We start from the raw sequence: 17,450 nt of genomic DNA, 5'->3' as shown, positions 1-17,450 counted from the left end.
CAAAATGTAAGGTAGTTAAACATGCATCAACATGATTTCAATATGGTTTTAAACGTTTTTTACACTTTAGGTGGCTTTTTAACTGTTGGCATTGCCGACAATAAAGAATAAATATCATGTTAGCATAACTATATGTGAAATGTATAGATTAAATATATAGCATTAATACATATGATGTATACATATATATGATATTTACAGCTGCTCTGAACGTGGCTCCTCCAGTCAGATATTTATTTAACACAAAGCTCTAGGTTGTTCTGTTTTCATGTGTTAGTTATTTTGAAGAGGGATGTCTATACATCTGATGTGCATGATTCAGTGTTTTGTTGGGTATTTACTCTGAAGCAGGATTTAATCCTGACTACTTGATATGAGCAAATACACACGCTAGAGTGGGCTAATCCAGATAAGACCCCTGCATCTCCTCGTTTCCAGGCCATCTGTTGGAAATGCCTGGATTTGAGAGTGTATGTGGGTCAGAGTGAGTGGGATCAGCCCTGAATGAAGTGTGTACATATATGAGCTGTGTGTGTGTGTGTGTGTGTGTGTGTGTGTGTGTGTGTGTGTGTGTGTGTGTGTGTGTGTGTGTGCGTGTGTATTAAAATATAGTGCACGCAGTGTATTAAAAGCACCTCGGGTGGTCAGGAAAGTATCTATCTATCTATATCTATCTATCTATCTATCTGTTTATCTGTTTATCTATTAATCTGTCTAAATATCTATTAATCTATCTATCTGTCTGTCTGTCTGTCTGTCTGTCTGTCTGTCGTTCGTTCTGTCTCTTATCTACCTATCTATCTATCTGTATCTATCTGTCTATCTATCCAACTATCTATATATCTATCTATCTATCTATCTATCTATCTATCTATCTATCTATCTATCTGTCTATCTGTCTATCGTGTAATTTCTTTCTTTAGTTTTTTTATTTTAAATTTAGGTACATATTTTAAATTTAGTAAATATGTTGTCATGTAATATTCATTAATTTTACTCTCAATAAAATGGCATGTAATTTTTGACCAAAAGTAATATTTTAGTTAATAAATTGCTAAATGATGTCAAACTATAAAAAATGTATAAACATTTATTAATTCATCGGTCAAACACATAAAAGATTTATCAACATATAATAAAACAAAACATGTGAAATCATCCTGGACTAACAGCACATATAGAGTGCTGAATTATCCTCTCCTGTAGAAGCTGCTGCTGTGAATTCTATTAAAGCAATAAAGTGCATTTAGCCTGACTGTCTTTAGGATGTCGTCTGTTGTGTGATGGGAGTTTGTTTGTGTTGTTTCTGCAGGCGGAGATTGTAAAGCGGCTCAGTGCTATATGCACTCAGATCATTCCACTGCTGTCCCAAGAGGTGAGCGAACACACACACACGCTCATCCTCTCCCCCCGTGGGCTATTTACACATGAATTATTTACAGCAGAGGTGGTCATCAACAGAGAGCTTCCAATCGCCCAGCTCTTCCCTGGATCAATATTTCATACTGTTCTTTTATAAGCCACGCTGAGTGGATTTGGCTATTTTGTAATCGTAACGCCCTGTGGGAACATCAAAGCTGCCACAGAGACAACAGCAACTCTTTTCAGCTGTCCTGCTGTCTGTGGCTCATGCACATCTGCTCTGTTTGTGGTTTTTCACAGTGAAAGGTGCTGTCGTGTAGCAGGTTGTGCATGCATCTTGATCTTTGAATATCTTCTCTGGTTTGTGTTTTATTCATGCTTCATGTGTGATGTTGCATTCTGAATCTGTGTGTCCATGCAGCATCAGCATCAAGTTGCACAAGCAGTGGAAAGATCCAAACACGTCAGCATGGCCGAGCTCAATGCTATCATCGGGGTGAGTCCATTTTGCTTTTTGTCCTCCTATTAACTCTTTCTCCGCCAACGTTTAAAAGAAAAATAAAGTTGCCAGCATTTTTGATCATCTTCACAATATTTTGTTGTGAATACAGGGCTGCCAACTCTCACGCATTGAGCGTGAGACTCACGCAATTGACACTTTTCACACGCTCTCACGCCACACATCCATTTTCTCACGCACAGAAAAATTGCGGAGCAAAGAGGTAGGCTACTTTTAATATTAAACTAATTATCAGCTCTTAGATTCCGTCAATTTTATTTCGAAATTCAGACAAAAATACGTTTGGCGCTTGTAAATGTGACGTGACAGATCGCTGAGCGCCTCAGTTCAAGTGCACGTGAACCGATCATCTGTTACTTTTTTATTTAAAGATGCAGTACAACTTACTGAAAGTATACATAATATCGACCAATTAGTGTTTTTCAACCACTGAAAGAGGTCAATATATAACAGCAGGAGAACAATTATGTCACATAACGTTACATTTACCTCAGGAGAGCCATTTAATGACCATAGCATGTTAATTGAATAGAAAAAATAGCTCGAGAGGAGATTTTGCTGAGCACTATATTACATATTTATTATATTTTTACTTATGTCATTAAATAATTGTTATTATAACAAAAACTGCATTATATTTAATTTAATTTGTTATTTTTAACCTTTAATAATACCAGCAGATTGGGCCCTCTATGTTTACAGCATTAGGTGAGATTCTTTTTTTAAATAAAATTTTAAATAAACATGTATCCAAATTAGTCAATATTGAATCAAAATCGGAATCAAATCACAAGAATGGAATGAAATCTTGAAATTTTTGTCAAGCAATAATAAAAACTGTATCCTACCAGTCATTGTACAATGTAAACATTGTAACATGTTGTCACTAAACTTCATAAAATTCTATTTAGTTACCAAATGTTTTGACATTCACATGTATCGACATCCCCCCCCCCCCCCCCCCCCCCCAAAAAAAAATCTCACTCCAAGCTAAACTCAAAAGTTGGCAGCCCTGGAATATCTGTACATGCAATATATCGAAAGAAAAAGAACAGAGCCAAAACAAAATTTGTTTTATCCTAGCTTCATGCATTCTTTTTTGAATGTGGGTAAGTTTCATTAAAAAGCAATGTTTTGAACAAAAAGCTAAGAGAATCGTGTTTTTGTCGAAGACTACAACATGCATTATCCTTTAGTTATTATTTTGAAATAAATGTGAAAATGCTTAATGAGATTTATAATTGGCTTAAAACAATAGAACATTAATCACTTTGCTAATGTTTATTTACCTGGAAAATGTGACAACGTTTAAGCATAACTGGGACATGAATTTGGGTCATTGACGAATAAGGTTTTTAAAAGTGTAAAAAAAATAGAATGGAGATATAACTATATTTGAAACCATTTTTTTAGTTTACCTAAGTGTTAACAATAAGATTTTGTGGTTTGTACAATCAATCAACACTGTTTTTTGTCATTTTTTACAAGATGGAAAAAATGTCACCAAAAAAGTCATTCGGTTTAACCACTGATTTGAAAGTTAAAAACTGATTTGACATTGATGTTGAGATAGTATATAGTGTGTACCACAGAAGAAATATTTAAAATAAATGATCACTGATCTCATAAATGTAATCATTTATTGGACTACTCTAAACACTCTAACATATTCAAGTAAAACATTGCACAGGGAAAGGAGAAAAGGGGAAATGTAAAAAAAAAAGAGCTTTATCTGCTTTATATTTGTGTTATTGTAGTTCCTTTAGTTATTAAAAACAATATTATTCCATTTAAATATTTACTATATCAGTTTTACAGAATGACCTTTTGACACTTCAAAATCTTTAAAATACCTTTATATGTAGTAAAATATAATTAAAACCTTTTGGATTCAGTAAAAGAGATCAAGTTGTACTACCTTACATGCTTTGGATGTTATATATTTGTTTTTTTATTATTATTAAGGCCTTTGGACAAAAAAAATGACCCGTCACGTCATTGACCCATGTACATTTGATTAAATTTTTTTTTTTTAACTGAGGAATTTGCCTCACAGTATATCAAGAAAGATTTCATATTATTATCAATGTTGAAAACAGATGTGCGGCGTCATACAAACCGTGATACACTACCATTCAAAAGTTAAAGTTAGTTGTTGTTGTTTTTTTATTAAATTGATCAAGAGTGACAGTATGATACAAAAGTTTTCTATTTTAAATAAAAGCATTCTATTCAACAAAGAATTGTGAAAAAGTGAATCATGGATTCCACAAAAATAAAAACCAGGCTGTTCCAGAATGAAAATGTCACGTTTTACATTAGCTTGTCGCTCTCCTCTCCCCTCCCCCGTCTAGCAACAGCAGTTCCAGCATCTATCCCATCATGCCCCGGGCTTCCCTCTGACGCCACACCCCTCGGGACTGACCCTGGGAGCGGGTGCCAGCCTCATGGCTCTTCCCGGGGCCTTCCCGTTCCCCCCGCACCTGGCGCCTAAAGATGACATCACTCACCCCGAGCACCTGGACTCCAGAGGTGCGTGAGAATCCTGTCACATGTAGAAATGCACTGAAGAACAATTTGATGGAATCAGAATAAGAATATTCTGGGTGATTTTCATTAGTGCATTATGATAAAAGTAATGTTTTATTATCAATATAGTAGTAATTATAGTAGTATTTCTTAATTTTTTTTATGCAAAATTACTGTCACTACCATCCCATGAGGCCTCACCACTTTTTTCTTACTATATAATTAGAAATTATGTATAATCAGACATGGACACTGTTTCCATAGAGCACATTTTTCTCCGCCTCAAAAAGGATCATTTAGAAAACATTTTGCAGAAGAATTCATGTAAAAATATATGTTTTTCATTTCTACTCTTTAAAGGGGTCATCGGATGCAGAATTCACTTTTATATGGTGTTTGCATATAAATGTGTCTTTGCGGTGTGTGGACACACAACCACCATACAATGAGAAAAATACATTCACTCCTTTTTTTAATCCTCCAAAAGCCTAAACACTCAATAATCAAGGACATTCTGAGCAATATGATGTCACATTGCTCATGCTCTGCCCACGACCGCTATTAGCATATTTCCCGTATTAGCATATTTCCCGTATTAGCATATTTGCTGTATTAGCATATTTCCTGCATTAGCATATTTCCCGTATTAGTATATTTCTGCCCTCAGCCATTTGTATACTGTCCGCCAAGGCATCACTTTACATGTCTTGTGTCGACGCCCCACGGAAGGAGGGGGGGGGGCAGTTGCTCATTATCATTTAAAGAGACATGCACCGAAACGGGTTGCTGTGAACAGAGCTGTTTTTGAGGAGGTAAAAAGGTTTTGTTTTACACAACCATTGAGGAATTTTAACTAAAGTATGTTACAAACTTTACATGAAGACCATAAAGAATCATACCAACTTGTGGAAAATAGGCATCCGATGACCCCTTGAAACCTCCTGGAAAGCCCCACAGACTTCCATTGTACATGCAATACTGTAAATTTTGTATAATATCAAATTAAAAAAATATAATATAAAATATAATATAAAATGTGTAAATACTGTGATTTTTTTGCTTGTGTTTTTGAATGTCCGTTGTAAGCGACAGCATGCCACAGATTTGATCCATAGACATTAGGTTGAAATTAATCTGGAATATTCCTGTAATGTATTGCAAATGTTCAATATAACAGGATCATCTTTTCTCAATGGGCCTGTCTCTCTTTATTTCTGTAGATGGAGCCCCAAACAGGGTGAGTATTTAAGCCTTAGTTGTCATCCTCCTCCCATTGGTCGTTCCACTAGTGAAGTGTGTTTGCATGGTCTTGTTTTCGGTCAGGATTGCACTACTGATTGGATTTCATATGTTGGATTGGATTTTTGTATATATAGCATCTATGAATAGAAGTAAAAATGATTAAAGCCATGCATTAGATGTGATCATCATGGAAGTCGTTTTTATTGTTTTTCATTATTATTATGTTTAATTTGCTTCTAGAACTGAGTGTTATAATAGTATATACCATCCAACAGTAAAAACACATTATCAACCGATGATATAATGATGGTGTTTTCCATTTTCACAGAAGTCGTGCATAAATGATTATCCATAAACTTACAATATAACATTTTACTTTTCATTTGTCAGGTTACAAAAACAAAAAACAGGCCTAGGATTTTTTTGCATTTGAGCTTCAAATTAAATATGAATTAAAAAAAAAAAAAAAAAAATGAAAATAAGAATTTTTAACGATTTCAATGGTCAAAAAACTGTCTAGGACCAAACAACCCCTTCCTTCTTATTGTAATTCAGAAAACATAATTATTCATGCATATATATTATGTATGAAATTGACTAAACTCATGTGATACAGTATAAATATTCAAAATATCCATATACGAAATCACTCATAATAACCATAAAAAAATGGTTTATGTAAATCTCTAACAGGTAGAGATTTTGCTGTAATGTTTATGCATCATATTGTGAGGTATAGGGTAGGGATATGAGCAAAATCTTATTTCACGATAACGATATAAATCACAATATACATAATTTTTGTCGTTTTATTTTATTTTTGCTTTTAAAGAGAGATAATTACAACAGGACAAATATAATTTAACAAAAATACGAATTGAACAAATTACATTTTCCAGGCACAATATGTTTAGTTAACGTAGTTAGACAGTACATAAATTAATAAAGAATAAAACAGTGCATATATGAATAAAATATAAATGTACTAGTTTTTAATGTATTTTCTGTGTTTAATTCATTCACCAATTTTTGTGTTTACTTTTTTTTTTTTTCTGTTCCAGTTGATATGTGTTGAAATGATGTATTCCTGTGGTCCTGATGAGGAGCAGGGTTGATATGTCACGTTCATGTTAGATTGAGGCTACATTCAGCAGTGTGTGATTATGGTGTGTGTATTTCAGAGTGGCAGTGGCTCTCCGGTGGGCCATCGCTCTGCAGGACTGCGTCTGGGTCTTCCTCCTCCTCCTTCCTCCTCCTCCTCCTCCTCTCACGCTGATGTGGACAGCAAACGGGGCGGCTCAGACCAGACCGGCGCGGGACGAACACGGCGGGTGAGTCGAGCCAAGGCCAAACATGCTCCTTCCTCGCTTTGCAGTTTTTAAGATGCATTTGAGTTCATCCTGAAGTCTGTGTGATTTTCGCTTGTACTTACATATTCAGCTAAATGACATGCCGACTGCGATTGAATATTAATGCTCATCATTTATTCAACGTGATATCATTTTATCCCTGAACACTGACTTGTGCATTCACTCACCAAACCAGAGGAATGTTGCTCTTTTATAGCTTGGGAGGCATAATGCAGCTTTCAGACACAAACGAGTCAATAGCTGTTGTACAGTAAGAGTGTAGAGCTATTAAGATCTGTAATTCAGTTTTGAAATTTGATGAGAAATGTTTGAATACCAATTGAGATCAGTCTTATTATTATTAAGACTAGTAGACTTAGTACTATTTAGTACTAGTATTTAGTATTATTTATATACTAATATAGTTTTTATGAATATTTTGAATTAGCTTTGATTTTTATATTTTCAGTTTTCTTTTTACTTTTAGTTTAAAAATAAATAGTAATTTTTGTAATGTGCGTTTGTCATTGTTATTCTTTTTTATTTTTATATTACTATTTTGGCTTAATTTTTTTAAATTTAGTTTTTAGTTAATTATTTATTTCGGTGAATCAACTTAAACTTATTTCAGATAGTCGCCAAGTTTTTAATCTATTGTTTAAATTGTATTTTATTTTAGCTTTATTTCAGTTAACAAAGATGCTTTTAATAGTTTTAGCTCTATTTTACAATAATAATCCTGATTGAAATCTTTGGTATCTCTATCTCTAGAGGAGACACACGTGAGATCTTAACTTGGGAGAAACATCTAAGAGATTTGAGCAAAGTCTCCATTTGAGACGATTGAGATATTACAGTGATTTTTATTATTAGGAGCTCGTGATTGGGTGGGTCTGATCATGTGTCTTTCCTGCAGGAGAGTGGCGGTAAAAATGAAGACGGTCTCAGACGAGACGGCACTAAAGAGGTGTGAATACACTTACTTTCTTTCTCATTCTTGCAATATACAATGTCTACAATGGATGTCAACGGTGCACCAAAATGTTCTCCTAGTAAAGTTGGATATACAGTTATTCATTCATTCAGTGGCTGAAGAGCAGCCTCCAGCTGATTGGTCAATGTCAATAAACATTCCGAGGCACGACACGTCATTGGTCGCTTCCAGTACTTCTCTGACCTCATAAGAGTTCATGAATGTTGATGTTAAAAAAATGTAAGCCTTTATGAGTTTTTGATTTATGTACCTGGTATCTTTCTTTAGTAACATTAACAAACTTTATTACATCATATAATATTTGATAGATCATTAGTTCAATACTTTAAAAAGTTAGAAATGTCATGATGCTTTGATTCATGTCTTTTTGTGCACTTTCTTATTTGAAAGAACAAAAACCATTGATCAAACTGATTTAATGAATTATTAATGACTGTTGTGATACAATGTAACCACGCTCATAAATCATAGATTTGAGTCATAAAGGCTTCGTTTGGCATAGGAATTAGATTTTTTTAAAATAGCCCAGATCAGCTGTCGTACGTTTGCAGCTTTAATCGGTTTTAAATCACTTTATTTTGGTTCTTCCTAAATAAAAAAGTACAATTAATTAGTATTGCAAAGTTAGTCATACATCAAAATAATCTAACCAAGACCATTATACATGCTTAATGCCTGCAACATACTATACATAGAAAACTCCCTTCAATAATTATATATAGTATTTGTTTAAGGTTTCTCTAAAACAACATAAAGTTTACATTAGCAGAAAAGGAAGAGTTCACAGTCTTTTTACCTGATGAACAGCATCATCACAAATGTAAATAAAAAATGTAATTAACCAATAAAGTAAAAGTAAAATATATATTTTTTATATATCAAAAAGCCTTGGCTCCAAATCTTGTAAAGACTTGCCAAACTTTAACATGAAACTTATGAAAAAAAAAGTGTAAGCATCTCTAAACTGTTCATACAAGGGGTTTGTATTTAACCAACCATTTCGGCACATAAATTGCCCTGCATCATTTGTCTGTTTAAGCTTTAAATTATACTATGTCAATATAATCCTATTAAAGGAGTCATATCTAGATGACATTTGCATGAGCAAACAGTTCGTATTGCTTTTGTGTGATGTGATGTGATTTGACGTTTGTGATGACATCTCGTAGCGTGTGTGTTTGCAGAAAAGTGTGTCACCCGCTGGAGTCTCTCCCAGGTCGACCGAAGGGAACGGGCTGAACATCTCTCCGGTCCTCCGGAAGAACCCGTCTCGGGAAGCCTCCTCTTCTCCACGATCTCAGCCACGCTCACCTGGACTCTGCAAGAGCCCCACTCAGGTACTGGACCATGACGAATCCTCTCATACTAACACTACACCACAAGATAGGGTCTGAACTCTGAAGTGTTTGATATTGAGGTCCTTTTTTTTTAAATGTAAATTATAGTTTTTCAAGCATATCTGGGCCCTGTGAAAAGGCAAATTTACTGCGGAATGTCATGGAATTTGGCTAAATTTGAATAAATAAATCAAAAGTAGAGCTCAAATCAAAAGAAGCTCACTTCAAATCAAATTGCGATATGGACTAGTGACTGAATATTAAAGGGATAGTTCACTTATTACTTAATAATTGACCGTTCGCAAAGACCCGCCCCCTTTAGCTACTGTTGTTATGTCCGACAAGCCACGCCGCTCTCACGCCACACCATGTTCTCACGCAGTGAAAAACACATCGCGGGGCAGAGAGGACACTGACAACGCACTGACAGACAGGACAGACCAGGTCACTTTTGATATGAAACAAAGTGTCAACTTTCAAATTTGGTCATTTTTTTAAACAATAAATACCGTTTTGTGGCTCTTTAATGTGTCTGACAGATCGCTCAGTTAAAGTTGCTCGTGAACTGATCATCTCTTCCTTCTAGTTCATTTATAGCATCAAATAAACATGAATGAACATAAGAAGGAATGTTGTTTTAACCGTGGAAAGACGTCAGTACACACGTTTTTCAAGTTCTAATCCACCAACGTTAATCCACTAACTCTCCTGACTGCTTTGTCGGACAAAAATGGCGGATTCGGCGGATGGTGGATTATGATTGGTCAGATCTCCTGTCAATCAAACTCCCTGCGAAGGGTCAATTATTCACCCTCATGTCTTCCAAACTCGTAAGACTTTCGTTCATCTTCAGATCACAAATGAAGATCTTTTTGATGAAATCTGAGGATTTCTGTCCCTTCATTGACAGCTACACAACTACCACTTTGACAGTTCAAAAAGTTCATAAAGAGATCGTAAAACTAATCCAGATGAATTGAGCGGCTTAGTTCAAATTTTCTGAAGAGACACGATCGCTTTATATGATAAACAGACAGAATTTAGGCTTTAAACTGACCCTTTAAACCACAATAAGACTGCTTTTGAAATCTGAAGTGTGTATGTTCTGCATGTCTCTGTGTGTATGAGTGGTGCAGTGTGGTCGACTACACATAATCAAGCACGCGTGACACTCGCGGTGTTTTCAGGACATGAACGCATGAACTTCACCTCCAGAGCCGCTCTGAGAGTCACTTCACCTGCATTTCACCATCTCATTTGAGAAAAACTATTGTCAAATACACACAGAAACTCAAAAGGTCTTCACGACAACCCGTCAAAATAAAAGTTCGGTTTAACTTATAAAAAGACAGAAATGTGTGACTGTTGTATTGAATGTAGTTCTCAAAGTTATTATAATAAATAACAAAACTACATTTTTTAAGGAATATCACACAATATCACAATTTGTCATTCGTGTTTTAATTTAAAATGCTTTTTTTGTGCAGCACTTTGTTTGCCAAAATAATGTTAGTAATTGCTCAGATTTAATTTAAACAATTTAATTAATCTTTTAAAATGTAATTAAGTTTCATTCACTTAAATTACCTCTTTTTTGGATAATAAATTTGTATTAAATCATAAAACACAGAATCCAGAAAAATTAAAACAGACAATACAGAATTTCTGAAGAATAAAAAACATTATAGGGCCCTATTGTTGTTAAATTTTTTGTTTTTTGTTGTTAAAGTTGTATGAATTCCATTGATTAGACTTTATTTTTGATTAATACAATTTAATCAAATCATTAAAAACTTAAACCAGAAAAAAATTAAATGGAAAACATGGAATTTGGGAAACATTAAATAAAACTGATTTAAAAAAAAAAAAAAAAAAAAAAAACATTTCATAGGGCCCTATTATTGTTTAAATTATTAATCATTTTTACATTGTTAAAATGTTGTGCATTCAATTGATTAGATGTCCTTTTTGATTATTACAATTAATTAAACCATTAAAGATGTAATCCAGAAAAAGTGAGGTAACACTCTACAATATGGTTTCATTAGTTAACATGAACTAATAATGAACTGCACTTCTAGAGTATTTATTAACATGTGTAAATGTTAATTTCAACATTTACTAATACATTATAAAAATCAAAAGTTGTATTTGTTAACATTGATGCACTGTGATCTGACATGAACAAACAACGAACAGCTGGATTTTTAATAACTAACATTAACAAAGATTAATAAATACTGTAACAAATGTATTGCTTGTTGTTAGTTCATGTTAGTTAATACATGAATTAATGTTAACAAATGAGACCTTATTGTAAAGTGTTGCCAAAATTAAAACAGAAAACACAGAATTTGGAAAAATAAAGGGCCCTACATATCTAACGTTTGTTCTTCTAAAATAAACGGTAGAGAGAAGTTTGTGGCTCAGCTCTTTTACTCTGTGTGTTTCAGGAGAAAGTGAGATCTCCTTCTCCTTCAGCGTCCCATGAATCACTCTCTCCTGGCTCTCCCGCACCCCTGTCCTCCTCTGCCCGCGGCCCGTCTCCCGTTCTCAAACACTAGGTAAGTCCTGACTCACGCTTACAGTAAACGTGGGCGGCCGGGGGATGGTTTTCCACTCGTCTGTGATCTCATCTCTCTCTCAGCTCCAAATGTTTTTTCCAACTCCTGCAATTCATTTTTAGCGATGAATCTTTATATACACCTTGACGTCTGGTTTCCCTCACAGGACCCACTCCTTCCCATGGAGTGAGACTAGTGAAAGACTGCCGCTACCCCTCCCCAGCCCGCCCTTCCCAGAATGCACAGGGCCAGTCCCAGAATGCACCGGGTCGGCCCCTGAACGCTGGGCCTGGGCATCAGGTGCCTTGTCAGAAGCCCTTCATCCGTCCTCGTGGCCCTCGAGCCGAACTCTGAGCGAACCGCATCTGTTCTTTCACACGCCGGGCGTAATCAGCCAATCAGCTGTCTGACAGCTCTCTCAGCCAATTAGAAAGCAAGCTGAATATTCTGGTGAGCTGCCACTCAAACTTCACAATTACAAACATATATAATGTATATATTCAACCTTATATATGTGTGTGTGTGTGTGTGTGTGTGTGTGTGTGTGTGTATGTGTGTGTAGTATATATTACTCATCCTTTTATTTATTTCAAATATGCAAATTTTTATATATTAATATATTTTAAATTGTTTTATTTTATAATTTTTACTTTTATTTCATATAATATACTTATAGATTCATTTTTATTTAATTTTTTACATATCATTTTAATAATATATACTTTGATGCATTTAAAATGTAAAACTTTTTTGCATTTTTTGTTAATTTTTCCAACAACTTGTACAAAAAAATAAATACATTTTATAAATCTTATTATTACTAATCTTTTTATTTATTTCAAATATATATAAATAAAATTTTAAATGTTTTTTTTTTTAACTTTTATATAATGTAATATACTTATAGATTTATTTTTTTACGTATATTTTTAATAATATATACTTTTTTGATGCATTTAAGAATTTAAAACTCAAACTTTTTTTAAAACATTTTTATGGTGTCCAACAACTCATAAAAAAAAATACTTTTATAAAAAAAGTACTTTTTACTTTTGTAATGAGACAAAGAAAATTGAGTAAAGTAAAAAAGCATTGAGATTTTTTTTTTTTTTGGGGGGGGGGGGGGGGGGGTGTTATATTTGTATATCAACAATTTGGTTGTTGTTATGAAATAGAATATAATGCATTTTCTATATGAGCAAAATCATCACTTCAAGAAAATTCCTTCTTAAAAAAAATATATTTACTTGTTGTAATGTCCTAAAAATTCCATGTTTATGATTTTAGGTGCTATTAATTTGGATGTTTCCTAAAAGCATGGCAACTGTAAAATATTGCAGAAAATCCAACCAGAATCATCACTTGCGTCCGCAGTCTTGCTCTTAACATGCCCAGCCATGCTAAAGTGCACAATAACTTAAGATAATATTCTCTTTCTGTTGTGTAATCCTCCTGTGCTTATTTTGTCTTTCAGCGTGACAGGCATATGGAGTCAAGATACGAGTTTCTCCGTATCATCTCCCACACTGAAATGGACTGAGATGCTTTTACTGCCAATTTTGTCAAAACGAGTTCAAAAACAAAGACATGGAAACTTCTAGACAAGTGGACATTAAGGTGTTCCTGTTTTACCACCGTTTCACTTTTCCCCCCAAAAGCTTTTAACCGTTAGTAAAGGGTTCAAAACACCCTAAAGTCATTGCATTGTTTCCCCTGACTTTAATAAAACTGTCATTTTGAGTGAATATAGCATTAGTTTCACACAGTGTTCAAAGAGGAATAATGCTGTTTTTGCTTGTAATATACCAGCCTTTGTTGTTCATACATGAAAACTCACTTTATGACACTGAATTAAGCAATAAGGTTTGTGAGGCTGTGCTGTATTGAGAATATAACATGGTTAAAGGATGTTGTTGTTAGTGTGTTTATATTCACAATACAGCACGACATCGAGTGCCTTATTGCTTTTTAATATGGATAATTAACACGTAATACAGAAATATTATGGACACAAAGTTAGATTAAAATATCATTTTATTAAACAAATGCATTTGTGTCATCCTTCCACTGGAAAGACCTAGTTGTTGTCAAGTAAAGATCAATGATATTTTTTAACCCTTATTTAAATGTAACAGCCAGGACATTTTTAAGACATTGCATTTTAAAGAAACATGCTTTCCAAAAACATGCTTGAAGCGGTTGACCAATCACAACACACTAGTCCAGCCAACCAATCAGAGCACATTGTGCTTTTCAGAAGGCGGGACTTCATAGAGACAGCCAGGAGCGTTACTGACAGACTTGGAAGAGAGGAGCTGCAACAATGTCAAATATGAGAAAAATAATGTTTTTTGAACATTCCAGCATGAAAACCTATTCTAGTAGAGCCCAAAAACTAAATCAAGACTTTGTAAAAGTGCATAATCTGCCTCTTTATAGGACACTGCGTTCAGTCTGTTCATGTACTGCTTGATTTAACCACTAGGTTGTGCTATAATCAAACAAATCAATCAGAGCACATGTGGAACTAGTAATGGGATCTTTACCCCCCAGATAAATATAATGGATTGACTATCTTTTCCAAAATGCTATTGACAAATTGTGAAAAACAAATCAATTAAACATGTGAAAGCTGAAGTGTTGCTCAGTTGACGTCAAACACTGATAGATTTAGTGCTTCTAAAATCATTTAACAGATGAGCAAATGTTTTGGATGAAGTGGCCAAACAGTCTTATCTGACTGATGTAAGACAGCAACATGAAATATCGCCGGTCAAACGCGGGTCATACAGCCCAGAATGCTTTGAGAATGAAGCACTGGAAACATTTTGGGTCGTGTCCTCATACTGATTCTTGAATATCGGACAGAAGTGCAAAATTAAAGGTTTATGTATCATAGGACTGTTCTGGATTAACATGTTAACATTTGCATTTTGGCAGAACCTACTTCAATTTTCTCAAAATTTTCTTGTCAGTCACTCGATGTGTGTCAACAATAAACGTCCATACAAATATTCATGGAGAAATCTAGATAGCATTTGCTAGAGTTTCCGGCTAATGCTTCTGCATTACGTACAAGAGACATTTAGTTTTTCTGGTGTTATAGACAGGCCTAGGCCTACTAACAGGATCCTCTTAAAATGAGGGCCAATATCTAAACATGTATTTCAGGATGAAGGCTGTGATTTAAACAAAATATATGCGTGTATGTATAGGCTAGGCTATATAATAATAATAAAAAAAATCTATAAATCACGATTTCGGTGGATTGTGAAATAACATTTCCCACAATACAAAACAAAAGGAATATGTTTTTTAGTTCTATAAATATTCAGAAAACAAGACCAGTTCTTAAAAAAGTCTAAACCTAAAAGTGAATTATTTCAGCTAATGCTAATGCAATTTGTACAACAAAGGGGTTTGTAGATATTGTGTGTGTGTGTGTGTGTGTGTACATATGCATAATGAAGTTCTGAGGACAGTTAGTATTAGGGATACTGAGTGACAACGACACACAATTTTGATCAAATAAAGAGAATCTAATTGAATGGTAGGTTTGTGTTAATGTGATCATCTCTGATTCATTTCAAAGTGGAAATCTTGCTTTAAAAAAAAAAAAAAAAAAAAAAAAACAATGTGGGGTGTTTTCTCCTATTTTTCCAAGAAGAATCAGTGTGCTGGGTGGAATCGTACGTGCTTTTGTTGTATCACATGACCTGTTACCTGTAAATAAAGCGTCTTGTATAGTAGCAGGATGTCACGTGTCCACGACACATGAATGAAAACAGGCAAACGAGCCTGAAACCAGTCAGACCTATTCATAGACGCAACGTGAAAGGATTTTAAACTTACGCATTACAATGAACACTTTGCCTTGAGGACATTAAATGTGAATTTAAGGTTTGTTAGAAGTTTCAAGCCAGAGAAACATGCAGTTACTGAAGCTGAAGGGAAGTCAACAGATGCCTTCGCTGTCCTTGAGCACGAGTCTGATGAAAACCAGCTGGATATATCTGTGACACTTTCAGCTGGTTAAATTCCCATGAATCCCGTGTACAATCATCTCTGTGTGTTAGATAAGGACGAGTTTTTGGCTGAACGGCATCTGACTGAATTTCACAAAAGTTCATCCAATCAAAGACACATGCAAAAATATGAAATCAAATTCTTAATGTATTTACAGCATGTTCATATGGGTTTTATTATTTTGAAAAGTTGCTTTACTGCACGTATGTTAGTGATTTGAACAAACCCTTAACACTAAGTGAAAGCAGGAGTAGTATTGATACTTGGCCAAGCAAACCGATAACATGGACGTTAAAATACAGTGTTTCCAACTGATAAGGTAAAAGTATTGAAGACATCTGCTGTGTGAACTTTGAGCAGTTTTTAAAACTTTTCATAAGTTTCTGTTTTGAGCTTATTTACAGTGAGAGCAGAAAGATGATTTTTTATTTTTTTTATTTTGAACATTGTAGGTATAAACAAATATAAAACATACCAAGAAAATAAAAAAATTATAAGTGCAACATTCATATGCTATACAATCAAAACTTCTTATAAAGTCACTGATACCAATCATTACAAAATAATAATTGGACGAGATAATTGGTTTAGATAAAAAAAAAAAAATGTTTTGAGCTCTAAGCATAAGTGGTTTACAATTATTCATTTTCAGGAAAAGAATAAAAAGTTCAGTAGCTTTAATTTAACCAATTAGACTTTTTTTTCCTCCCAATGTGAAAATCAAACTCTTGATTTTGACATGACACTATACTGTGTTCATGAACATTAGTTGATATGCTCTCATGTATTACACGTCTAACCAATTTTGAAAACAACAATGTACTATTCTTATCTGATACACTGTTCAAATGTTTGGGGTCAGTAACATTTTTTTTTTTTTTTTTTTAGCAAGGATGCATATGCAGATATGCAGCACAACTGTTTTCAACATTGATAATAATAATAAATGTTGATATTGAGCAGCAAATCATCATATTAGAATTATTGGGATCATGTGACACTGAAGACTGGAGTAATGATGCTGAAAATTCAGTTTTGCATCACAGGAATACATTACATTTTAACAAATATTCACATAAAAACTATTTTAATTTTTTATTTTAACAGTTATTACTTTTTTACTGTATTTCTGATCAAATAAATCCAGCCTTGGTGAGTATAACTTATTTCAAAAACATAAAAAAATCTTACTGACCCCAGACTTTTAGACAGTAGTGTATATGCACAAACTTACAACAATCCTGCAAAAATACTCAACATTGCTCTGGGACATTCAACTAAACAATAGTTGCATTTTACATATATAGGCAAAAGTGTAAACATGAGTCACAATCTTCTTCACATTAATTGTGTAAGTCATTATGAGCTCAGTCCTCATTTATTTTAAGGCTGTCTGGTTTTCGGTGACTAAACCAGAGTCACAGAGAGTCTTGTGTTCCTCAGAAGAAAAAAGAGGGACACATCATTCATATTCACTAAATATAGAGTCCATAAAAAATTGCAGCATTAGAAGCTCACAGTAGACAG

The 17,450-nt window shown here is 34.1% G+C and overlaps 1 protein-coding gene across 3 annotated transcripts in view; it reads left to right on the top strand.

Moving 5' to 3' along the window:
- tle2c (TLE family member 2, transcriptional corepressor c) overlaps positions 1 to 13,738 on the top strand; it is a 28,455-nt gene extending 14,717 nt beyond the window's left edge. Inside the window, exons 5-14 of one of the 3 annotated variants that reach the window (XM_079876846.1) lie at positions 1,313 to 1,375; positions 1,784 to 1,858; positions 4,243 to 4,414; positions 5,632 to 5,648; positions 6,835 to 6,984; positions 7,919 to 7,969; positions 9,166 to 9,333; positions 11,787 to 11,897; positions 12,064 to 12,347; positions 13,372 to 13,738. In XM_079876846.1, the coding sequence (XP_079732972.1) occupies positions 1,313 to 1,375; positions 1,784 to 1,858; positions 4,243 to 4,414; positions 5,632 to 5,648; positions 6,835 to 6,984; positions 7,919 to 7,969; positions 9,166 to 9,333; positions 11,787 to 11,897 (807 nt within the window). In that variant the 3' untranslated portion in view covers positions 12,064 to 12,347; positions 13,372 to 13,738. Of the gene's footprint in view, positions 1 to 1,312; positions 1,376 to 1,783; positions 1,859 to 4,236; positions 4,415 to 5,631; positions 5,649 to 6,834; positions 6,985 to 7,918; positions 7,970 to 9,165; positions 9,334 to 11,786; positions 11,898 to 12,063; positions 12,348 to 13,371 lie in introns of all 3 variants that reach the window. The other 2 variants (XM_079876847.1, XM_079876845.1) reach the window with 2 other exon arrangements.
- The last annotated feature ends 3,712 nt before the right edge of the window (positions 13,739 to 17,450 follow it).

The sequence above is a fragment of the Squalius cephalus genome, assembly GCF_949319135.1.
Source record: "Squalius cephalus genome assembly, chromosome: 7".
In the NCBI taxonomy this organism is placed as follows: domain Eukaryota; kingdom Metazoa; phylum Chordata; class Actinopteri; order Cypriniformes; family Leuciscidae; genus Squalius; species Squalius cephalus.
Note: the sequence above shows the minus strand (reverse complement) of the source record. Positions and strands in the feature narration are given on the sequence as shown.